Below are 24,934 nucleotides of genomic sequence, written 5' to 3'. Positions count from 1 at the left end.
TCTGACATGATCTTTAGCTTGTATCATAATGTTCATTCTTATCATGCGTGCATACTATTGCTTTTTATGCTGCCTAATCCTAATCCTGAAGTATATCTGTATTAGACGTAATCTTCTTCCATTAATTTAGCCACCATGCCCATAATCGGTACTCCTCCAGACTGTTGGTGGTGCTGTCTCTGCAGTTCCAACTCATGTCATTTCTGCACATTTTGATGTGGTGTATCACTGACCTGCCTAAAACGAAAGCTTACGATCACATATCTCAGCAGTATCTCTTTGCATCACTTAATGAATTGCCCAAATAAGCCACTGATTTTGTCTATGATTTTAAATTTAGATACCATAAATGTAATAAATATTATTCTAGACTGAATGAATTGGAAGGAGGCACATTTGTATTCTGTTTTTTAATACATTTCTAATTAACCACTAAGAAACATTATTTAAAAAAGTTCAAGGAGGGAAATGTTCTATTTATCTATCTATCTATCTATCTATCTATCTATCTATCTATCTATCTATCTATCTATCTCTTCTATCTCTTCTATCTATCTATCTATCTATCTATCTATCTATCTATCTAGCTCTATCTATCAATATGCATAAATACCCTACTGGCAGTTGCCAGTAGTTAGTTATAGTTAAGACCTAGTTTCCATTGACAAAATGTTTTTTGGCCTGGCTCTATTGTTGGCACTATTTGACGAATCTTCAGGAAATTTTCCAATAAAGGTGTGCCCAAGGTTCTTGTTGTGCATGGTATTTTTCGGGATGATCCGTCAAGTGGGGTCCGAGAAAAAGAAGGGGTAAAAAAAAGTGTGTTTCCCATGTCAATTTCCTTGGGGATTTTTAACACAATCGCAGCCCAAACTACTGGATGGGTTTGTACTAAATTTGGCAGGAAGGTAGGCCTTGGTCCAGAAAAAGTGCTGTTTTTTATTTGGTGTAAATCCATTCAGTAGTTTTTAAAATATTAAATGAAAACTAAATTTGTATATCTAGAGACGCGGATCTTCCTGGGATCCTCCGGGGATCCTTCGTGAATCTGGCGGGAAAAGCAAGGCCCAAATTGGCTGGCCTCAACCTGGCAGAAAAGTTGCGCCCACCATTTTGTTTTCTGCATTGGCTGGAGGGTGTGGAAAAAAGCAGTGTAAAAACATATAAGGGGTCAGGATACAGGTAACATGATCCCATAGGACAGATGGAGGAGTCCATTAGGGAATCCTCATGGGCAATAAAATAGGCATTTTTTTCCTTTAGACAATCCGCATATCATCCTGGGATCCTCCTCGGATCCAGGGGAAAAGCAAGGCCCTGAATGGCTCCCGCAACCTGACAGAAAAGTTGCGGCCGCCATTTTCTCTCTCACATCGGCTGGGGGGTAGGAAACATGGGCTATTAGGGGTTGGCTCCATGCACGGTGGGGGTTGCATTTACGTTAAGTGATTAAAATTACTTAACGTTAAAAAGAAAATGGACATTCACTGAAAAAACAAGGTCAAAGGGTCATTATAGTTAGGAAATATAATTTAAAAAATATAGAAGTTCTCTTAAAAAACAAAGATTACAGGGTCGTTACAGTTAGGTTCCGAATTTACTTGCTCAAAACCATAGAAATTCAGCAGTTATAGTTAGTTATTTCAAGAAACTATAGCTCGCACCTTCACCTTAGTGTTTACCCTGTGTTTGAAGTAGGAGGGCATATTCCCTGTTACCTCTACTTCCTTCCAAACCCTTTAGTGACCCCCTTCCTGCCTTCTCCTCCACCTCGTCCTCCCTTAATTTTCCTATCATTTCACCAGTTTTTCTTCCTCTCCTCCAAAACATTTTTATGTTCCCTATTCGCCTATTACCGGCCCCTCTGTTTTTTTCTTTTTATTTGACCGACCCACAATCCAAGTTTTTCATAACCTTTGCTTTTGTCACAACCAACACTCCTTCAGACAGGCTGAAATTACACTTTGCGGTGCTGCAGTACCATTTTGATAGAGAGGTTCTCTTATTGGCACACCCTGTCTGCTTTACGTTCATTTTTGGTGGCCCGCTTTCATTTCACTGAGGTTACTCGAGGAAACAAAGGATAATCTACTGTTGAAAGGCACCTGTACTGATATTACATATAGTGTACATGCACAATTTGGATGCAAAAATGTATTTTAACATGTCATGCATAGTTCACACCATCAGCAGTGGAGGCAGGATTTTGTGCCAGTAGGGGGCGATTCACTTGACGGAACACAATGCTGAAATTTCAAAATGGGTTTGATATTAAGGGTAGCATTGAAAAGTGGTTCCCGGACTCATCACAGAGCGAGTGAGCGAGCAAGACATAAAGAGGTAGTGGGTGACCCCTCAAATAGCTTAAATTTGTGCCTCCTAAATTTTCATAAGAAAGCTGCAGGTTCTGATATAGTCCAGTACCTTCATTGGGTAACGAGCAAGCCTGACCCTTTGAAAGTTTTTTTTTTTTTTTTTTTTTGGTGTGAAGATTCCATTTGCCAGAAAACTTTGAAAAGCCGTGTGACAACTCTACATTTTCAGAAATTTTTCACTAACACTCAGTACGTATTAGAAGTAGTTCAAAAAGTCTTGATGTGCGATTTCGCATGGTCTACTTGTTTTTAAATTGTACATTGCTTCTCCTGTCATGTCTACATTCCAGTTCCTTCCACTTTTTATCCTACATCTTCCCAGCCAAACGTTATGATGCCAATTTACTTGCTGACCCACACTTCTGCCCACTGCTCATTTATTCCTGCCCATTTCCTAGACCCCAGCCCTTGCCTTACCTGTCCCTACCTCTGTCACCACCAGCTTCTGTACACCCCTAACCCACCAAGCACCCCCACCTGAAAGCTACCCATGCCCACACAATGACACTCATGTCTGGTCCACACACCCGCCACACCTCATGTACAACTCCCACCACTGAACACCCGACCCACCTTAGTCACTACTCATCTTCCCCACCTGTCACTACCCACTTGTTCCCAACTCCTTTCTCCTTCCCACTACCTGCCTGATCACACGCCTTCCCTGTCAGTCGTAAATCGCCTGCCCCACATCAGTCGTTACCAAGCCACTTGCCCCCACACACGCCCCTGCCTTCCACTTTACTACTCCCCTGAATGCCACACCCCTGTCCCCATCTCAGTCATTACCAGCCTGCATCCTGCCCCCCACCTTTGCCTCCAACTCTGTCACAACCCGCCTACCCCTCAGCTCTGCTCCATGCCACCATCCATCAGACCTCAGATCCCTGTTCCACCTGAACCAGTACAAACTTACCTGTCACTCACACTTTGATGTACCTCGCTGCATTCCTCTGTCGAAACCGAATTGAAAGAATCAGCCCCAGTTCTTCCTGGCCCAGAGATCCTGTGTAGCAGGCAGCACGTTTAACACAATTCTCTCAGACTGTGCCACCTGGTGCTCGGAGTCCCCAGACTCATTCCCCTCCCGCCCCACCACAAAAAGTCTATTCCCTGCACGCTGAAACCCCTGGTTATCCACCCTCATGCTCCTACAGCCCCACAGATTTCCCAGGCCTTCAGGTATCTGGAAACCCAGGACCACTCCTTTGGCTCCTCGGTTCATTTGTTTACCTTGTAGTGAAAGTATACCTACCTGACAGCGGATCTGAGGTTCTCTCTTTCCTTCTAGCAGCAGCTCGGCCCCAACAGCACTGCACCTGCTGCACTCTAACATTCTCCCTGAGTCTGCCACCCCAACTCCATCTGTTGCCTGGATCATCACTTTGTTCAAACCATGCAGATGGTGAAAAGGACGACAAACAGATCAAATTGTAATGCATTGGATTCACATGACTGCAATTTAATTTTGTTTAAATTCTCACCTGCGCGCCAGCCCAAACTCCAAAGGTGCAAAGGGAAATTTGAAATTAAAAAAATACAACCCGTGGGTGGGAGCCTTGTCCTTTATGTTCCCCTATTAGATCTACCACTGCCCGCTTTGAATGCTAAGGCCTTTCACTTATACACTCTTCCAGGCCATGAGGCGGGAGGGTGATTCTGAGAAAGTCTTCGGGAACCACGGACCGGGGTAGGTTACGTCCTGGTTACAGCAGCAGACAAAAACGTCATTTAGCGCTGGACCATTGGTCTGTGTATTCCTAGGATGCGCGTCTTCAAGTTTAGGACGGGCACGAGTTAGGAACGACTGGTTCCACGTTCATGTAAGTGATTGTTACTCCCCCCAGCTAATTGCGGGCTGATAGTAACTTGTATACCTTGTTCGGAAATATATGTGACCCTTAGTACTTAGGAGATACACATAGTCATATAAGGTCCTGATGAAGCATCACTGGATCCGTTTGGACCACCAGGATGCGAAACATGTTGACCCATGAGAGGGTAGATTTTGGAAAATTCCCAGACCCCTCCTTTTGATACATTTTTTCACTATAAGAGTGATTGATCTTAATTTCTCTATTCACTCTTCTGACTATATATTTTTAACCTTGGCCCTGACCGTCCATCTGGTCTAATAAAATCCATTGTCTCAGTGGCGGTTTTGGTAGTCAATTTTAAATCACATTCTTTTTTGATCTCCGTTGACACTTCAATTACCTTTGGGGTCACGGCACCACCACATAAAAAGATCTCCGGCAAAGAGCCCCCCCTCACGGGGTGGTGCCCGTCAGACATTGCAGCGCCGGTCTGACGAGGAGCAGTGCCTATGATGAAGCATGACACCCTATGGGTGTGTGAGGCCTCTTGCTCCTAGAATTTAGGACCCCGGTCACTACTTTCTGTTTTACATGGTTGGAACAGTGTATTACTTATTTTTGATTCTGAGAAAGAGCCTGTGGCAGTTCTTTGGGAAGGCTTCAAGGGATGTGGTGGGATCATTCATGGCAGACTAGTGCCTGTGAAAGGCCAGTAGATCTGGGCCACAAACTGTTTTGTGCTGGCTTACCTCTGGGAACCACGTGAGGAGTATCTTTGAGTGACATGTCAGAAAGAAAATCCCACACAAGCTTTATCCAAAGTGGATGCTGGGTCCCATATTACCATACAGACACACTTTCCCTGTTTGCGCCATGGCGCTCCTTAAAACAGGTGTGCCAGGCACAAACAGGGAAGGTGCCCCCTATTATGTTGAATGTGCAGCACTCAGGGTAGCAGTGAAATCATGCCATCCTGGGGTAGCACATTTAATTGGAATAGCTGCTGCTTCAAAGCCGCTCTGTGTTTCACAGTTCAGGCAGCACCTGCCTGCACTTTCAAAAGTGTGAGGGGGGAGATTCCCGTTGTAGACGAGTGCAGTGAGTGACTACACCAGCCTGAAAGGGGATGTTTAAGGGGTCAATGGGACCCCCTTTCTCCCTTCCAGAGGGCTGCCTTTAGGAGGTGCACTGAAAGTGCACCACCTTTTTGTAGCGTACTTCCAGTGCATCTCCTAAAGGCACGCTTGTCTCTGCGTCCGCGTCCATAATATGGTACAGGCGCAGAGGCAAAGTAATTCCCTCATTTGCATTGGGCCTCGCCCCCAAGCAAATGAGGGAGCACCCTCTAATGATAGCGCTGGTACCACGTGCACCAGCGCTTTCTGTATTACAGATGGGGGCCCACAAGCATCTGCGGCCCCTTCTGTACTACCAAAGTGCCCCGGGGGTGCACAAAGCAGGCACACTTTGCCCCGCCGGGACACTTTCTGTAATAGGGCCGCAGGTCTGGTTGAGAAATAACTGTGTTGGTCCCCACCAAGGGAGATTTTGGGCTGGTTGTCAACTATAACCTATATTCAAAACAGAAGGCCTGATTTAGATTTCGGCAGACGGGTTACTCCGTAACAATGGTGACGGATATCCTGTCCACCAAAATATAAATCCCATTATTTCCTATGGACAGGATATCTGCCACCATTGTGACGGAGTAACTCGACCGCCGTAATCTACATCAGACACAGGCTCTCAATGTGACCTTTCTCAAAATTACCCAGAAATTTGGTTTAGTCAATACGAGATTTTTGTTGCATAGACTGGCCAAAGTAGGAGTGGGCCTGACTAACAACTTCCTAAGGGTGAATGTATGAGTATCCGGCGCTCAACCCCAATATTTTCCTTTCACAAAAATCTGGCGGTGCCAATAGCTAGGACCTCACCCCAAATAAAGTCCCAATTGACAGTGAAAATTGTCACTCAACAATCATACTGCAATGGCACATGCTACAAAACTTTCAATAGTTCATATCCTTGCCAGTAATTAAAGACAGTCCTCACAAACCATAACAATAACGAAATCGTAACCGCAGAATGGTGGAGAGCATGCGAAAAAAGATTTTTAACCATATAATAATAAGTACACCTATATGCCTTCAAAGGTACACAATGATATAATAAAAACGTATACCTCAAATAATCCTTATGTCCCAAATACTGCCGTGTAACTCTTCTATGTTAAAAGATATAATTCTTGTTAACATTTCCTCATAATTTAATTATATGTAAAGTGTCTCAAATTATAAATTGTAAGTTATAAATTATATTGCCCCCATGCTACTTACCTCACTACGTGTATTAGAACCCTTATCTTCTATTAATGTGTGCCTTTAGGCCAAAAGACCGGCGTATCCTGAAATGATTAATTTCAATTAGTGACTAAAGCATTCTCAAATGGACAGAGAAAGCTATTGCCATCCCCAAAACTCTTACCTTCTTCCTTATTTATTGCGTTCTAACCGCGAGTACGTCGGAAGAACATTGGAAGAGGAACCAAGTGTCCGCATCAGCGTTTTAACGCCCGCCCCCTGTGCACATCAAAATAGAGAAAGGGCTTCTTGTCTTTCATAAACACTGAAGACGGACTCGTCTTCATTTCGAGTATTTACCCTTCGGTTACAAAAACTCTTGATCACCACATACAAAGATAAAAGGACTTCTTGCCTTTCATAAACATTGAAGACTGACTCGTCTTCATGAAGATTTACTCTCCCTTCAATGATATATTTATTCACAGCGCCACATCGTGTTTCAGAATTGCATTTCCAATAGATACTCGTTTTTCACTACATTAATCACCTAAAAATCCCTACAAACAGGTACTCAGTGTATAGATCACAACAAATACTCACGATCATAGCATGGAATATACCTCCATAATTTCACAGTTAAAGAAGGAGGAACTAAGCTTAAAACACCAAACCATAACAATTCTAATAAAATATGCCACCAGAATATTTCTATGATTAGTGAAAAAAGGAGGAAAAGACTAAGTTTAAAACACCAAAAATAACAGTTCTATCAAAATATCATCAGAATATTAGATCACATCTATAAGACATTATTGGTATTAACAACCCTTGGAAAATCCATATGTTTACATCTGATAATTGTTATCAAGATATTCAGGTTTAATCACTCCTTATATCAAGGTCTGATCAGTTAGCCTCCTTATCTGTCACCAAGAAAATATTCCATCTCATAATCAGAATTTAAACCCTGCTCTTCTGGCCCTAAACGCATAATCCAAACGGATTCCTTTCTTCTTAACTTTAGTTCTCTATTACTGCCACGTGGATTTTTTTCACACCGCTCAAATCCAATACCTCACAAGCCTTCATATGGGAAGCTATAGGATAACGCTCATCTTCCTGACGTATTGCTCTCCAATGTTCCGAGATTCTTATTCTAAGGGGACTAATAGTACTACCCACGTATATCTTACCACATTTGCAAATAAGCATATATACTACATATTTGGTATTGCAATCTATATAAGATTTGATATTATATTTAGTGTTTCCAATACCACAAAAGTCCTTTTTGGCATGCCACACCCACCTGCACATTGTACAATTACCTCATTTAAAGAAACCCACATTTTGTGAATTCAGACAATTCAGCTTTGTTTTCACTCCCAAATAGCTCGGACTCAACAAATTGTTCAGTGTATTACCTCTTCTGTACGATACCTCTGGTCTCTGGCCAATATATTTTTTCAAGGTTTGATCTTGAGTAAGGATGGTCCAGTGTTTTTTCATAATTTTCAGTAATCTAAATGAACTATCCGTATAGTCTAATATTATCCTAAATTTCTTACCATCCTTCCTCCATTTTTCTTCTCTTGTAGACTCGTGGTGTGCTAGTGTATGAGATCGAGATATTTTAGATGCTTTCTGCTGTGACCTCTTCACAACGTCCTTAGAGTATCCCCTAGCAATAAATCTCTGTCCCATATCTTCAATACACTTGTGGAAATCACTATTTTTGCTACAATTGCGTCTTGCTCTAACCATTTCCCCAAAGGGTATTGCATTTATTTGATACTTCGGATGTGCACTAGTAGCATGTAACACTGTATTGCATGATGTCAATTTCCGGTATAACCTACTTTCTATCTTATTGTTTTCCACAAACAATTCCACATCTAGAAAGTCAATACATGTCTCACTATACTTATACGTAAACTTGATGTTCACCTCATTGTCATTAAGATAGTCACAAAATCCTTTCAAAGTCTTTTCCTTGCCTGTCCAAATCATAAAGCAATCATCAATGTATCTCCCCCAATATAGAATGTGTGTTTGCCACTCAGCTGCTCCTGAACCCCACACCCATTTCTCTTCAAACCATCCCATGAATACATTTGCATATGAGGGAGAGAATCTCGACCCCATCGCCACCCCCTGTTTCTGTTTAAACCAATCTTTTTTTAAAAGAAAATAGTTATGATTCAGGATAAGATCAATCATTTGTAATATCATTTGTGTGTGTTCCATTAAGCTGGCTGATCTCCTATTGAGCATATATTGTATGGCTTGCACTCCACAATCATGTTGTATACTGGTTTACAGGGCTACCACATCCAAAGTCACCATAATCATACCTGGCTCCCACTGTATATCCGATAGTAAACTCAATATATGTTTTGTATCCTTGATGTATGAGGGGAGATTGCAAACAAAAGGTTTTAAAAATATGTCTATGAACTCAGATAATCTTTCAGTAGGACCCTCCATACCTGAAACTATCGGTCTCCCTGGTGGAAATTCACATTGTTTATGTATTTTCGACAATGTATAGAGACAAGGAAATTTAGGACGATTCACAAGTAAGTATGAATATTCTTCATCGTCTAATAAATTCTTATCATACCATCCTTTAAGTAAACCATTTATCTTTCAGGATAACCACGTAATGGGATTATACAATACTCTTTCATAACAGTTCGTATCATAAAGCTGCGTATATATCTCCTTCTCATAATCTTCACGATTCACCACTACTATATTTCCACCTTTATCTGCTCATTTAATGATCACATCATCATCTGACTGCAAGCTTTTCAATGCTGAATATTCTTCAAATTTAAGATTGTATCTTATAGGTCGTTTGCATTTTGCTTCCTCTTTATCCAAATCCCACCATACCAATTTGAAAAATACATGAACACTATTGTCCATAGCTAGTCTAGGTATCCAAGTAGATTTTTGTTTTAGTCCACTTGTAACAAGTACATCTGACACCACATTCAACTCCTGCAACACTGTAGAAATAGTTGTTGGATATTCCTCGTAATGTGTGATGGACATCAACACCACTGTATCATATACGTCTTGAATAGATAATCCGCTGTGCACTGATGTTACTTGCTGAGGTACCCCCACCTTTGCTGTTTGCATGTCAAAGTGTTTCCTCAATTTTAACTTTCTCATATACTTAAATAAAGCTATCTTGGACTTACATATATCTCCTCTGATAGTTGGACAAAACCCCAATCCCTTATTCAAAAGTTGCACCATATCTAGAGATAAATCTTTTGTAGATATATTCACCACATTATTGTCTAGCTCCAAAGGGGAACTCATTTCTTTTTGTCCCATGATCTTGTCCTCATACCTGAGTGCGGTTCGTCTATTCTTTCCTCTTTTCCATCTTCTTCTCTTCCTCCCCGACTTTTCTTTTGATTCAGTTTCCAGTTGCCCTGTTTTATTCTCTTGAGCTCTTGATTGGATGTGTGTGCCTCCACTCCCTCCGTATCACTAGAACTAGTTGCTAAACTACTTCTTGAGGTGGTTACCGAATCCATAGAGTTCATGGATTGTACTCTAGGTAGCACACCTCTTACTAAATGATCATACTTACTTGAAAATGTAAATACTCTACCATTCAAATAGCCCATCTCATCCCTCTTTAATTTCCTAGCTTTTCTACGTTTGATCTCATCCTGAAATTTTATTATCACATCATTTAAAATAACATAATTTTTTTCAGTTGCATCCTTCAAATTTAAATCTCTTATCTCTGTTTCTAATGCCTCAATCTATGATTGAAGTTCTGAAACTTTTCTCTCTGCATTTCCTATCAAAATATCCATAAATTTCATTGAATTAGATTTTAATTCTCCCTCCCACCTCCTCAATAAATCCACATCCAAATCATCATCTGTGGGGAAAACATGTGACCTTAAGCCCCTAGGTATTCTATCCAATTTCTTATTCTGTTTCAGTGTTATTGCATCCCACCATCTAGACATTTCATTTTGCTTTAATTTCTCAAGTCTAATGAATTTGTCTTTAAGACCTTCTTTCAACCCACAGTTTCCATTACTAATAGCTTGTCGTACTGTTTGTCCACTATCCAAGCTTCTAAATAGCTCCTCTGCTAGTTTTTCTCTATCTAAAAGACTCATTCTTGTAACCTAATTCACACCAAACTAGATGAGTGTAGGGCGGCCTACTCAAAATGACTACCAACTTCCTAAGGGTGAATGTATGAGTATCCGGCGCTCAACCCCAATATTTTCCTTTCACAAAAATCTGGCGGTGCCAATAGCTAGGACCTCACCCCAAATAAAGTCCCAATTGACAATGAAAATTGTCAATCAACAATCATACTGCAATGGCACACGCTACAAAACTTTCAATAGTTCATATCCTTGCCAATAATTAAAGCCAGTCCTCCTCCAACTGACTTCATAAGTTGAATCCAATTGTCTTTTATTCCTCTTGAAAAAATGGCTTCCAATACTTGTTCAAAATTCCAACCATAAATAATTGTTCAAATTCCATCCATCAAAACGTGTTTCGTCTGGGGAATACCCCTTGACTTCTTCAGGACTTCCTACAACAAACATTTACATTATTTACATAATTAACACAAAGTAATGCATTGCTTGGCAAATCCCTCAACCTCCAAAGTGACACAATTACTACATAGTTGTGATGTGGAAACCGTGCTCATCTCTGCATGTGCATCATTATATTTATGTGATACAAGCCAAAAATGCCCATATCTCCTATATACATGATAGTGCTTTTTGTATGATAGTGTCTGAGTCTTCATGCCCAATTCTGGATATTATGTAACCCCTCACAAACCTTAACAATAACGAAATCGTAACGGCACAATGGTGGAGAGCATTCGAAAAAAGATTTTTAACCATATAATAAGTACCCCATATGCCTTCAAAGGTACACAATGATATAATAAAAACTTTTACCTCAAATAATCCTTATGTCCCAAATACTGCTGTGTAACTCTTCTATGTTAAAAGATATAATTCCTTGTTAATATTTCCTCATAATTTAATTATATGTAAAGTGTCTCAAATTATAAATTGTAAGTTATAAATTATATTGCCCCCATGCTGCGTACCTCACTACGTGTATTAGAACCCTTATCTTCTATTAATGTGTGCATTTAAGCCAGAAGACCGGCGTATCCTGAAATTAATTTAGATTAGCGACTAAAGCATTCTCAAATGGACAGAGAAAGCTATTGCCATCCCCAAAACTCTTACCTTCTTCCTTATTTATTGCGTTCTATCTGCGAGTACGTTGGAAGAACATTGAAAGAGAAGTGGGCAGAAGTGTGGGTCAGCAAGTAAATTGACATCATAACATTTGGCTGGGAAGAGGTAGGATAAATAGTGGAAGGAACTGGAATGTAGACATGACAGGAGAAGAGATATACAATTTAAAAACAAGTAGGCCATGCGAAATCGCACATCAAGACTTTTTGAACTACTTCTAATACCTACTGAGTTTTAGGGAAATTTTTCTGAAAATGTCGAGTTGTCACACGGATTACCTCTACTCCTCTTTAGACCTGTCTTCTAGATGCTTGTCTTTCTTTTGCTCTTTGGGTAATCTCCTTCTGTACAGTTGGATCCTAACTGGTGCAAGGGATGGTCCCTGCTGAAGTAACTACAAACTTTGTGGAGCCCCATCACTTTGAGGCCTGCAAGTGACTTCCCGTTCCCTAGGCAGGGTGGATTCTATCTCTCAGATACACTACAGAAGCTGTGCCAAAGATTTGTTTTGGTAGTTTGCAGTGTTGCTGCCTCTATCCCTCTGGTTTTGGGTGAGGTTGCAGGGCTGCTGCTTTTGGGAGTACTTATTCTTTCTAAATCTTAAGAAAGATATTTCATTATACAAAATCCAAATTGATTAGGTCTGTTAATGGCTGTTGGAAGAGCATGTTTACATTCAGTCTGTTTTATGAACCCAAAGCCTCTACTGAATGTCACCTGTTTCTCATTACTTTCTTCAGGGGCTGCTGCATATGCTGTCCCCATTGCTTTGACGGCAGTGGGGTACACCAGCTCAGGCATTGCTGCCAAGTCTCTGGCGTCGTACATGATGAAGTACTCCGCCCTCCATTGCGGAGGCGGCGTTCCAGCAGGGGGTGCTGTGGCTATCTTACAGAGCATGGGTAAGTAAAAAAAAGATCAGCAACCTCATTGGCAAAGACTGCCATTCCAGGAAGATACATTATTCTGAAGATGTCCGTTTATTTCAAAGACATTTTATCATATGCAGTCAGTGCAGATGACAGGGTGTATCGGAAACCTTGGAGAAAACAGATTTCAAATTGTCTTAATTTTTTAGGAGTGGAATGCTTGTAAGAAAAATTACTTTTGTAGTTGGAGAGGGGGGGATAATTGTTGTAGAAGTATACTGTAGACTCCATATGAGCAACTGTACTTTGTGAATACCCTCATCTAAACTGCAAACTGTGGATTTCTTGCTTTGTGTGTGGGCGGTTGGTCTATTTTAATTAGGTTACGTACAGTCATGGCTGTAACGTAGGACCAACCAAATGCATTGTTGCATTGTGCGATTCACTCAATCTCATTATACACCAATGACATGGTTCTCTATCTGAGAGATCTACGGAGGGATTTGAGTGACATTACATGAGCACTAGCCACTTTTGAATGACTCTCCGGGCTCCTGATAAATGTGAAAAAATTGTGCATGTTTTCTTTCACATCAGTTTCAGTGGGCCCCACCCTGCAGTTTGGAGATACGGCTTTACAGGCTGCTCTTCACACCTTTCGCTATTTCGGAGTCAATATCTACTGTTACACCTGAGATAATCTTGAAAGCAACCTTCTACGAATAATAAATTCCTGTAAAGGACAAATTGCCTTTGGATTATTGTAGGAGGCTGGCCTGGCTTGTAGTGGGTTACCAAAGGTACTTACACCTTGTGCCAGGTCCAGTTATCCCTTATTAGTAGAATAGAGGTGTTTCTAGCAGCTTAGGCTGATAGAAGGTAGCTATGGCAAAGCAGCTTAGGCTGAACTAGGAGACATGCAAAGCTCCTACTATACCCCTTTATCATATGCACAATATCATAAGAAAACACAATACACACAGTTACTAAAAATAAAGGTACTTTATTTTTATGACAATATGCCACAAGTATCTCTGTGAGTACCCTCAGTAAGAAGGTAAGTAATATACACAAGTTATATGTACACAAACCAAAATCAGGTAAGTAAGAGTCAGAAAAATAATGCAAACAGTGTAGAATTACAATAGGTTGCAATAGGCAAGCATAGGTATAGGGGCAACACAAACCATATACTCCAAAAGTGGAATGCGAATCACGATTGGACCCCAGACCTATGGGAGCTTGTAGAGGGTTGCTGGGACTGTAAGAAAACAGTCAGGGTGTCCAAGATACCCCACCCCAAGACCCTGAAAAGTAGGAGTAAAGTGCACCTACTACCCCAAAAGAGCACAAAAGTCGTGATAGGGAGATTCTGCAAGAACAACAAACACCAGCAGTGCACTGACAACTGATTTCCGGACCTGAGGACCTGCAAGGCAAGGGGACCAAGTCCAATAGTCGCGACAGTGTCCAGGGGGAGCAGGCGCTTGGAATTCTGCAAGAAAGAAGAGGACTAGGAACTTCTCCTTTGGAAGACAGATGTCTTGCAGAGGTGTTCATACGAAGAAACACCCCAAACAAGCCTTGCTAGCTGCAAGGGTTGCGGTAGAGGTTTTTGGATGCTGCTTAGGACCAGGAAGAACCAGGATGTCACCTTTTGGAGGAGAAGACAGAGTGGGTGCTCAGCAACTCAGAGAGCCCTCACAGAAGCAGGCAGCACCCGCAGAAGTACCCCAACAGGCACTTAGAAGAATAGTGAACTGGAGTCCACACGAAGCTACAAAAGAGGGTCCCACGACGTCAGAGGCTAACTCAGAGGGTTGTGCACTGCAGGATGGAGTGCTGGGGACCCAGGCTAGGCTGTGCACAAAGGAAATCCTGGAAGAGTGCACAGGAGCCAGAGCAGCTGCAAATCACGCGGTACACAGCTTTGCAGTCTAGCGTAGGGCTCTAAACACTGGGTTCACTGTCTGCTGGAGCCTGGGGGAGGCAAGTCGAAGGGAGTAAAATAGGCTCTTGGCACACTCCCCCTCTTTTCTCCGCCTGGCCCCATGAGGTTACAGTGCAGGCTGGCACACTGGTCCTGATGGGGACCCACTGCTGGGAAAGAACTGAAGAGTGAAGAGGAGGGGCTGGGGAGCAGCTGCGGCTTTTGGCTGGCAAACCGGGGCCCCTGCCCAACTTCCTGGATAATAAAGGACTCATTCATGGGACTGGTGCCCTGTGGTGGGCCACAGGGAGGATCCATCTAACTGCCTGGGGGTAACAGTCAAAATGCCTCGCAAGGGCCCCAAGGACCAGTGGGGTGACACCGGGGGTAGACTTCTGTCGCCCCTTGGAATTGAATCCTGTCTTATCATACCTGCTTGGTCGTGAGGCCCCTTTGGGCTAGCCTGCCGCCGGCACCAGAGGGTGTGAATGGGCAAACCAAGGGCATAATTGCAGGGCCCTCCGCATGAGCCCCAGGATGGCGAAACCGGCTCTTCAAACAGAAGCATGAAGTTGGAGACACTGCCACATCCCGTACAGGACATGCTGGACAAAATCCCTGCCACATTAGCAGATAAAAAAAAACATGCTACAAAATACATTGGTGACAGAGCTGGGCTTGCAACAAGCAAATCACAGTAAACTGGGGGACAGAGTCAATAACTCCGAAACAGCCCTACCCGAGTTGCAACCAGCACAGAAAGCAATGGGCGTCTAGCTGAGGGGCCTGATGGAACATGTTGGCAGACTTGAACAATGCGCAGAGAATGCGGAGGGCCTCAAACCACAGAATACTATCCGAGTGGTGGGCCTCCCGGAGGGCAGTGAGGATTCGGACATGGAGACGTACCTGCAGACTTGGCTATGGGACATGGTGGCCCGAACCAACTCACCCCATTCTTTGCAATCGAAAGGCCGCCCAGGCCGGTGGTACCACTCTTGCTACATTACAAGGACAGAGATGCAATTTTACAACAGATCTGGGAGGCAGTCCAATTTGGATTGGGCAACAGCCAAGGGGCAATGTTCCCAGATCATAAAGTGGCAGTCCAGGCCATAAGGGCCTCTTTGCTGGCAGTCAAGAAGGCACTGAGGGAAGATGGCCTATGCTACTCCTTTATGTTCCCCTTGAATGAAACTCCTGGAAGATTGCAACTCACACTTCTGCCAGGACCCCGAAGAAGCTTTGGCTTTGATTGAGGCATACCATGCTGGAACACCGAGGACCCTCACCGTCAGCCTGGGACGGCTCCTGGTGGCCCTCAACACTCGGCAAACCCCCCCACCCCTACAGACCACGCACGCAACCTCAGCGTCATCCTCGACTCAATGCTCACCATGACCAGGCAGGTCAACTCTGTCGCCTCCACCTGCTTCCTCACCCTTCGACTCCTACGAAAGATCGACAGATGGATACCAACCGACTGCAGGAAAACCGTGACACACACCCTTATCACAAGCAGATTTGACTATGGCAACGCCCTCTATGCTGGAACCGCCATGAAGAACCTGAACAAGCCGCAATAGATTCAGAACGCCGCCACCAGACTCGTCCTGGACATCCCTCGCCTGGAACACATAACAGAACATGTGAACAACCTCCACTGGCTCACCATTGGAAAGAGGATCAACTTCAAATTCCTCGTACACGTCTACAGAGCCCTCCACAACAACAGATCCAACTACCTCAACAGCCGCATCAACTGGTACTCCCCCTCCAGACCACTCTGCTCAACAGTCACTCGCCAACGTACTCCGCATAAAGAAGTCCTCGGGTGAAGGAAAATCTTTTTCTTACCCAGTGGCAAAAAGCTGAAACACCTTACCACCACACCTCAGACAGTATCCATCGCTGCCTCAGTTGAGGAAGGACCTCAAGACCTGGCTCTTCGACTAATCTCTGAGGTCACTCCTCAGCGCCTTGAGACCCTATGGGTGAGTAGTGCGCTCTAAAAGCTCACAATTGATTGATTGGTGGAAGGAAGACTGTGCGGTACGCTGGTCGAACTGGGAAGAATAAATGACTCAAATCAGGAGGACATCACTTTCCTGGCATCTCTTTTGACACAGGTAAGCCAGCTATCAGAGGAGGTCCTGCTAATAGGGGGACTTAAATTGTGTCCGGGACACTGATGGATCGCTGAACCTCACCATTACCCAGGGCACAGACGCATAAGACGGCGGAGGGCATGAGGGAATGGATGGCGCACTGAGACATGGAGGACATGTGGCGTACACAGCACATTCATGGCAGGGACTACTCCAGCATGTGCAAACTGCATACCAGGCTAGATAGGTACATTCACTCCCTGGGGTGCCGGTGTCGTGTTTTTGGCAGCTGGATTGTCTCGTGAGCGAGTTGGTCTGGGATGGGGGCTGACAGCGGGTCTCTCTCACAACCCATCGCTGATGTACCCTAGAGGGAGGGCTTGGGTTCCTATACTTTGAGCTGTATATCCTGGTGGCGCAGCTCCAGCAGGTCATAACAGGGTTGTCAGAGCTCGGCTAGATTGGGTCTGAACCCAATCAAGGGGCACTGTTTGCAAAACTAGCTACGACCTACAATGTGAACTCCTAGGCCAGGAGTACTCCTGGCCACGGCTCTGAGTTGCTGGTGCAGCAGCTGCAGATGGACAAGGGATGCTATACCTTATGTCCCAAGCTACCGCTGGTGGGATTGTCCCATGACAACCCGATCACGTACTTTAAGGCTAATCAATTAGACTCTTGGGCAGAGGCTACAATTATCCCACTGCAAGATCTGATGGAACAGACATATCACCTGACGGGTCAATTCCTCATGTACGAAGCACTCATGCGCTTGCACAGCGATCTCTGGGGACAGGGATATGCGGACCCACCGACCCACCCGGTCTCGCAATTGTTGCTGACGATGTGGACAGGGTGCCACTTGATCACCTGGTTTCACAAGGCACTCAATATGGCTGCTGAGAACCCATTAGGGGCCTGTGATCGGTTCCCGTGTGGAAGGAATACTCGAACGCGTTGGTCAGGTGTACCAGTGTTTTATTAGAACAAGAGGATAGTCGGTGAGGTATGGTGCAGGTAGGTTTTAAAGGGTTTTTCTCCTTTGGGTGGTTTGGTGATTTCTTGTTGTGGTCGCTCTCACTCTTCTCTCTCTTTTATTTCCTTGGTGTACAGGTGTCCCGGGAGGTACATGTGAAGAGAACAGAGGACATAAGGTAAGTGGAGGGATCACTTTTGTTTTTTTTTTCTCTTCCCTTTCTCTTTCTAGTCTCTGTCTGTTTTACTTCATGTTTTACAACGGCTATGATCTCACTGTCTCTCTTTTGCTTGCTGTCTCTCTTTGTACGTCTGTTCTGAAACCGCTTTTCTGGCCTTTTAAGTGTGTTAATGTTTCTCCCCTTCTTCCGTTGTGCCTTCTATAGTTTCGTAGGTGCAATGCCTTTAAAGTGCCTTAGTCTATATACAAAAGTGCTTCAGTGTGCTCCATGCGAGAGGGTGTCTGTGCTCTGTTTTCCCCCTCCCCTTTTATTCCCTCGTTCCTCCCCACCTTTTCTTCTCCCCCCCACCCCATTCATACGTCTCTCTCACTCTCGCTTTCTTTCCCTCTCTTTTCCCTACTCAGGTATGTAATCCCACACACCTGGGTTCGCCACGCTTCTCCAGAAGCGTGGCGGGCATTAGCGTTTCGTCCTCCCGGCTGCCTGCTCCCGCGGGACCTGTCAGACGTCTCCGGCTGGTTTCTCCAAGTTGCATTCGGCAGTTGCTGGGTCCGGGTCTCGAAACGCCGCCCTTCTTCTTCTTTGGTGACCTCCGGTAGCCCGATTCTGTCCTCCTCTTGTGATCGTCCGTCCGCTTCCTCCACACCATCGATCTCTTCCAGTGTTGTCGGAGGTGATTTTAACCTGGCGGCGGCCCGCCGATCCTGAGAGTCCCACCAATCACAGGACGGGAGGTGGGTCAGGCAACGGTCCCCAGGGGCAGAGTCAGTACAGGACCCGGAAGTGTGCGGGTGATCGCCAATTAACCCGTCACAAACACTCCCCCTAGAGAGTGGACTGTCGAGACACGGAGATGCAGGATACCGAGATAGAAAATCAGCCGTCACCATTTGGCTACCTGGGAGATGCCGGATCTGAAATGAAAAAGGCTGTAAGGAAAGGAACCAGCGCAGCACCCGGGAATTAGTGTCCTTATGATGGGCGAGCCAGGTGAGAGGGGCATGGTCTGTGATCAGGGTAAAAGTTCGGCCAGACAGATAATATCGAAGAGATTCAATAGCCCATTTAATGGCCAAGCACTCCTTTTCAATTGCCGGATAGTGCCGTTCACGCGGGAGAAGTTTCCGGCTGATGTACAGAAGGTGGTGGAGAGACTCATCATCCTGAGGCTGCGTTAGCACAGCCCCAAGGCCTACCTCCGAGGCATCAGTTAAGAGCACAAAAGGTTTATCAAAATCTGGACAGCAGAGGACTGGTGCAGAGATAAGAGCGGTCTTGAGTCTGTCAAAACTACCTAACTCGGTATCCGAAGGAGGTTTAAGTGTATTGGGACATGTCTTTCGCAACAAGTTAGAAAGGGGTTCGGTGATGGTTGAAAAATGAAGGATAAAACGTCTGTAATAGCCAACAAGCCCCAAAAACGCCCTAATATCTTTTTTCTTTTTCGGATAGGACATCTGGGAAATAGCGTCCAGTTTCTCTACTTGGGGTCTTATTTTACCCCCTCCTACAACGTAACCCAGATATTTAATACTAGTTTGCCCCATCTATACTTCTCCGGATTGGCGGTTAACTGAGCTTTTCTAAGGACACTTAGAACGGACTCAAGGTGGGACATGTGTTCAGCCCATGTTTTGCTATAGATAACGATGTCATCCAGATAGGCAGCTGCATACTGCCTGTATGGTCATAAAATGTCATCCATGAGTCTTTGGAAGGTGGCAGGGGCCCCATGTATCCCAAACGGCAAGACAGTGAATTGATATAAGCCTGAAGGGGTGGAAAAGGCTGTTTTTTCTTTATCCTCCTCTCTCAGGGGTATTTGCCAATATCCCTTTGTGAGGTCCAGTGTGGTTAGATATTTGGCTTGACCCAACCTTTCAACCAGCTCGTCAATTCTAGGCATAGGATATGCATCAAAGTATGTTAAGTTATTGACACCCCTATAATCAACACAAAATCGGGTGCTGCCGTCGGGTTTAGGAACTAACACGACTGGCGAGCACCAAGGGCTGGCTGATGGCTCTATAATACCGGCTGCTAACATGGCCTGGACTTCCTTCTCTATAATTTTCTGTTTGGCTTCAGGGATGCGGTACGGTCTCTGTCGAGATACTGTATTTTCTTTAAGGCGAATGGGATGTTGTATTAGGGAGGTTCTTCCCGGATATTTGGAAAATACGTCTTGATTTTGGGTCACCACGTGCTGTAGCTGGTTGAGATATTGCCGCGTCAGATTAGGATTGATCCAGGGCTTTCCTGGACTAGATACATTGTGGGGTGTAAGGATGGGATACGGAATGTCCTCATTTACTTCGGCGGTGACATAGTGGATGGTCTGTCCATCAGTGGGTTCTATCCATTTCTTAAGAAGGTTGATATGATATATCTGTTCTCTTCCGCCGTTTTGGGACATGGATAACTTATATGTGGTGGGGTTTATTTGGGCAGTTACTTCAAAGGGACCTTGCCATCGGGCCAATAATTTATTATCAGTGCTGTGAGTAAGACCAGTGCTTTATCACCGACTGCCAATGTTCTAACAACACTGTGAGTGTCATACGACTGCTTTTGCTTCTGCTGGGCAGCACGTAAGGCAGTGTGGGCTTCTTCCCATACGGTATTGAGGTTTTCTCGCAAATCTCGGGTATAAGTTAACAAATCTTTGACCTCTTCTTCAGTGTCTTCCCATTGTTCCGCTAACATATCTAGCAACGTAAGAGGTTGTCGGCCGAACAACATTTCAAAAGGGCTATGACCTAAAGAGGATTGCATATGGGTCCGGATAGCGTATAGGACCAGAGGAAGTTTCTTTTCCCAATCCTTACCCGCCTCAGATATACTTTTCCGTAGGAGAGACTTAATGGTTTTGTTGTATATTTCCACTAGTCCGTCTGTTTGCGGGTGGTATACAGAAGTACGGATTTGTTTCACCCCTAGTGATCGACAAACCTCAGTCATTAGTCTGGACATAAAAGGAGTCCCCTGATCCGTTAATATTTCATTCAGGAATCCTACCCTCGAAAAGAACTCTATCATTGCCTGGGCAACTGCTTTCGTATGCATACTGGGGAGGGCAATGGCTTCTGGATATCTCGTGGCATAATCCACTAATACTAATACATATTGTCTACCTCAGGTAGAAGGGGTGAGAGGACCAATAATATCCATTCCAACTCTGGTAAAGGGAATATCTATGACTGGAAGTGGTTGTAAGGGAACAGGTCTTGTATTAGAGGGATTGTATAGCTGGCATTTTGTACACTCGGAGCAATGCCTACGAACCTCTCCATAAACACCCGGCCAATAGAATCGTTTCAGTACAGCTTCCTCTGTTTTCTCTCTTCCTAAATGGCCTTCCCCATGATCCCCATGTGCTAGCTGTAATACCTGTTGGCGGTGGCTACGGGGAACCACTAATTGCAGGACATTCCCTCTTGAGTTGTTGGGTTTCCTATACAATAGATTATTTTGGATCAGGAATCTGGGACCTACCCCTTGTACTGCCCCGACTGTTGCCTGTTGCCATGCATGCTTCAAAGTGGGGTCTTCATTCTGACTCCGTCGGAAATCCCCAGTGATCGTACAAACTGTTCCCGCATTTCTAAGTTTCTCCGGGGAGGCGTTATTCTGCCCATAAGAACGCCGTTGCTCCCTTTTTTGTCTCCTACTGAGATTAGCTTGCACGGGTTTTAGGTCCTCTATAACCACCCCACTGGGTGCCTCCTTCCACCAGTCTCTAAACACATGCTCCTGTCCAGCCTTCTCTAATAAAGAAGGAAATCCCTCATAGTCAGTCCCTAGTATAATGTCTTCCTCTAACTTAGAGAGTACCCCGACCTGTAATTTCTCAGGTTGTTCACTCCATTTCAACCAGATCGTGGCAAGGGGGTAGTATCGTCGATCACGTGTACACAGGCGATGAGTACTTGAGTTTCCGGATCTTCCTGACCTGGTAATACCAGATTTCCTCTGATAACGCTCTGGCTGCAGCCTGAATCAATTAACGCTATTCTTTCTATACCATTGACAAGGATAGGGAGGGTATATTTGGGTTTTCCCCCTCCCGTCCAAAATACTCTCCCTTTAGTCAGGCCGATCTCCATGGGTTCTTCTGCGTCTTTTCTTTGAGGGCAGTACCTGGCTATGTGGCCCCATTCAGAGCAGTTGTAACATTGTGGGCCTGTGCCGGGGTATCCGGAACTGATTGGGCCCATATGTTGAGGGCGGTCAGATCCATGGCTCGCCACAGGTCGATGGGGAACAGTTCTAGATACACCTGGTCGGATTGGAGGGGGAGAAGCTTTTCTTCCGGTAGCGCTGAAGTCCGGACTCCTATGATAAGCACAGGCTAGATCCATAGCCGTTTCATTAGTGAGACCGGGATGTTGCCGTACCCAATTGCGAGTAGTAGAAGGTAATGCGTCCAGGTATTGCTCTAGGACTATAATATCAAACATTTCTTCCCTGGACTTTTCAGAGGGATGTAACCACCTGCCAGCTGTGTGTTGCACGCGGTAGTATAAAGTGCGAGGGTTCTCCTGATGCTGCCATTTCATTTGTCTGAATCTGGTCCGGTAGCTTTCACTGTAGAGACCCACTCTTTCTAGAATGGCTTTCTTGATGTCTCTGTAGGGAAGAGTCCCACTCGGATTAATAGCTTGATAGGCAGACTGCAGATGACCAGTGAGAAGTGGGGCAATGTACTGGCCCCATTTATCCTCGGGCCAATTGGCTGTGCTAGCTACCCTCTCAAAGTTTGTGAAGAATGAGTCGGGATCTTCCTGCTCCTGATACCGCTGCAACACACTGCTCGGTACATTAGGGTGTACTTTAGTATGGGCGATAGTGTCTGTCAGCTTCCCCAATGCGGTCTCATGCACCAGCTGATTATTGGCCATAATTGTGGCCTGACTCTTAAGAGCAGTTTGTAATTCCTCCCGCTCTTCTTTTGCCTCTTTCATTTGCTGCTCCCATATTAACTGTAGGTGGCGTTGTCCTTCAGCTAATTGTGCGATTACATCGGCCATGGTTGCCTTTTCTTCCATGGTGGGGATACTATCTACATCCCACTTCTGACACCACTTGTGATCGGTTCCCGTGTGGAAGGAATACTCAAACGCGTTGGTCAGGTGTACCAGTGTTTTATTAGAACAAGAGGATAGTCGGTGAGGTATGGTGCAGGTAAGTTTTAAAGGGTTTTTCTCCTTTGGGTGGTTTGGTGATTTCTTGTTGTGGTCGCTCTCACTCTTCTCTCTCTTTTATTTCCTTGGTGTACAGGTGTCCCGGGAGGTACATGTGAAGAGAACAGAGGACATAAGGTAAGTGGAGGGATCCCTTTTGTTTTTTTTTCTCTTTCCTTTCTCTTTCTAGTCTCTGTCTGTTTTACTTCATGTTTTACAACGGCTATGATCTCACTGTCTCTCTTTTGCTTGCTGTCTCTCTTTGAACGTCTGTTCTGAAACCGCTCTTCTGGCCTTTTCAGTGTGTTAATGTTTTACCCCTTCTTCCGTTGTGCCTTCTATATTTTCGTAGGTGCAGTGTCTTTAAAGTTCCTTAGTCTATATACAAAAGTGCTTCAGTGTGCTCAATGCGAGAGGGTGTCTGTGCTCTGTTTTCCCCCTCCCCTTTTATTCCCTCGTTCCTCCCCACCTTTTCTTCTCCCCCCCCCCCCCATTCATACATCTCTCTCACTCTCGCTCTCTTTCTCTTTCTTTTCCCCACTCAGGTATGTAATCCCACGCACCTGGGTTCGGCACGCTTCTCCAGAAGCGTGGCGGGCATTTGCGTTTCGTCCTCCCGGCTGCCTGCTCCCGCGGGACCTGTCAGACGTCTCCGGCTGGTTTCTCCAAGTTGCATTCGACAGTTGCTGGGTCCGGGTCTCGAAACGCCGCCCTTCTTCTTCTTTGGTGACCTCCGGTAGCCCGATTCTGTCCTCCTCTTGTGATCGTCCGTCCGCTTCCTCCACACCATTGATGTCTACCAGTGTTGTAGGAGGCGATTTGAACCTGGCGGAGGCCCGCCGATCCTGAGTACCACCAATCACGGGACGGGAGGCAGGTCAGGCAACGGTCCCCAGGGGCACAGTCAGTACAGGACCCGGAAGTGTGCGGGTGATCGCCAATCAACCCGTCACAGGGCCCTCATGGAGCACTCGGCAACAGATTTGGGCTGGGATCTCTCCGATACAGAATGGGGGAGGCTATTGTCATATCCCCAAAAATTGTCACACAGCACCCGACTGAAATACATACAATGCAACTACACCCACAGGACATACCTGACAGACTAAGGACTAAGGACAATTTATTGCAGTGAGCCAAGATCGTGACAACACTGTACAACACCAGATGCAGACTTCCTGCACACGACCTGGGGGTGCACACACATCTGGGGCTATTGGGAGCAGATACCGACAAAAATTAATGCAGCCCTGAACCACTCACTGGAGAACATAGTAGAGACATGCCTGCTGGGTAACTTCACTATGCCCAAGCCAAAAAGAGTGGAGAGCAGATTTGCAGACCTATGAAAGGAGATCATGGGCAAATGGGAACACCCGGCAGAGACAGAGCCTAACAATACCCCTGAGAGGACGACCAAGAGGAGGGGTGAGACCGGGGAGACTAGGTGATGGACCCCTGGGCTTGTAGCACTGCCTGCCATGCACCCTCCTGATAATGGACGCAACATCTATACTGCTGACTATGTACTGCCAGTGGAACTGTGCCAACCCTCCCCCAAAGCGTAGCTAGTTATTAAAGTTTGTTCAGTTAATATTACACAGATATACCTCCATATATCCTCAAAGGGAGAGTAAGCTAAGCAACACACCATGAGCAACACAAGGGAGAAGCCATTGAGGGAAGGAATCTATGATGCAGATAGTCATGGGGACAATATATCCCTGACACATACTAGGGAAAACTAGAGGGCCCTTTATATTGGATCCTGAACATAAGTGATGAACAGAATATTGTAACAGATAATTGTGAATGCTCTGTTTATTTAATTTGGTTTGGTAACCTAAATAACAAAAAATAAAAGGTGTGGGTCTTCCACGTCAACATAGGCAGACAAACATTTAGTC

The 24,934-nt window shown here is 44.9% G+C and overlaps 1 protein-coding gene across 1 annotated transcript in view; it reads left to right on the top strand.

The window, feature by feature from the left end:
* LOC138284871 (uncharacterized) overlaps positions 1–24,934 on the top strand; it is a 77,112-nt gene that overhangs the window by 31,575 nt on the left and 20,603 nt on the right. The window contains exon 5 of the mRNA XM_069224096.1: positions 12,521–12,682. Coding sequence (XP_069080197.1) covers positions 12,521–12,682 — 162 coding nt within the window. The remainder of the gene's footprint in view (positions 1–12,520; positions 12,683–24,934) is intronic.

The sequence above is a fragment of the Pleurodeles waltl genome, chromosome 3_1 (assembly GCF_031143425.1).
Source record: "Pleurodeles waltl isolate 20211129_DDA chromosome 3_1, aPleWal1.hap1.20221129, whole genome shotgun sequence".
NCBI classification, from domain to species: Eukaryota; Metazoa; Chordata; class Amphibia; order Caudata; family Salamandridae; genus Pleurodeles; species Pleurodeles waltl.
The sequence above is the reverse complement of the archived record's forward strand: the minus strand, read 5'-3'. Positions and strand labels throughout refer to the sequence as shown.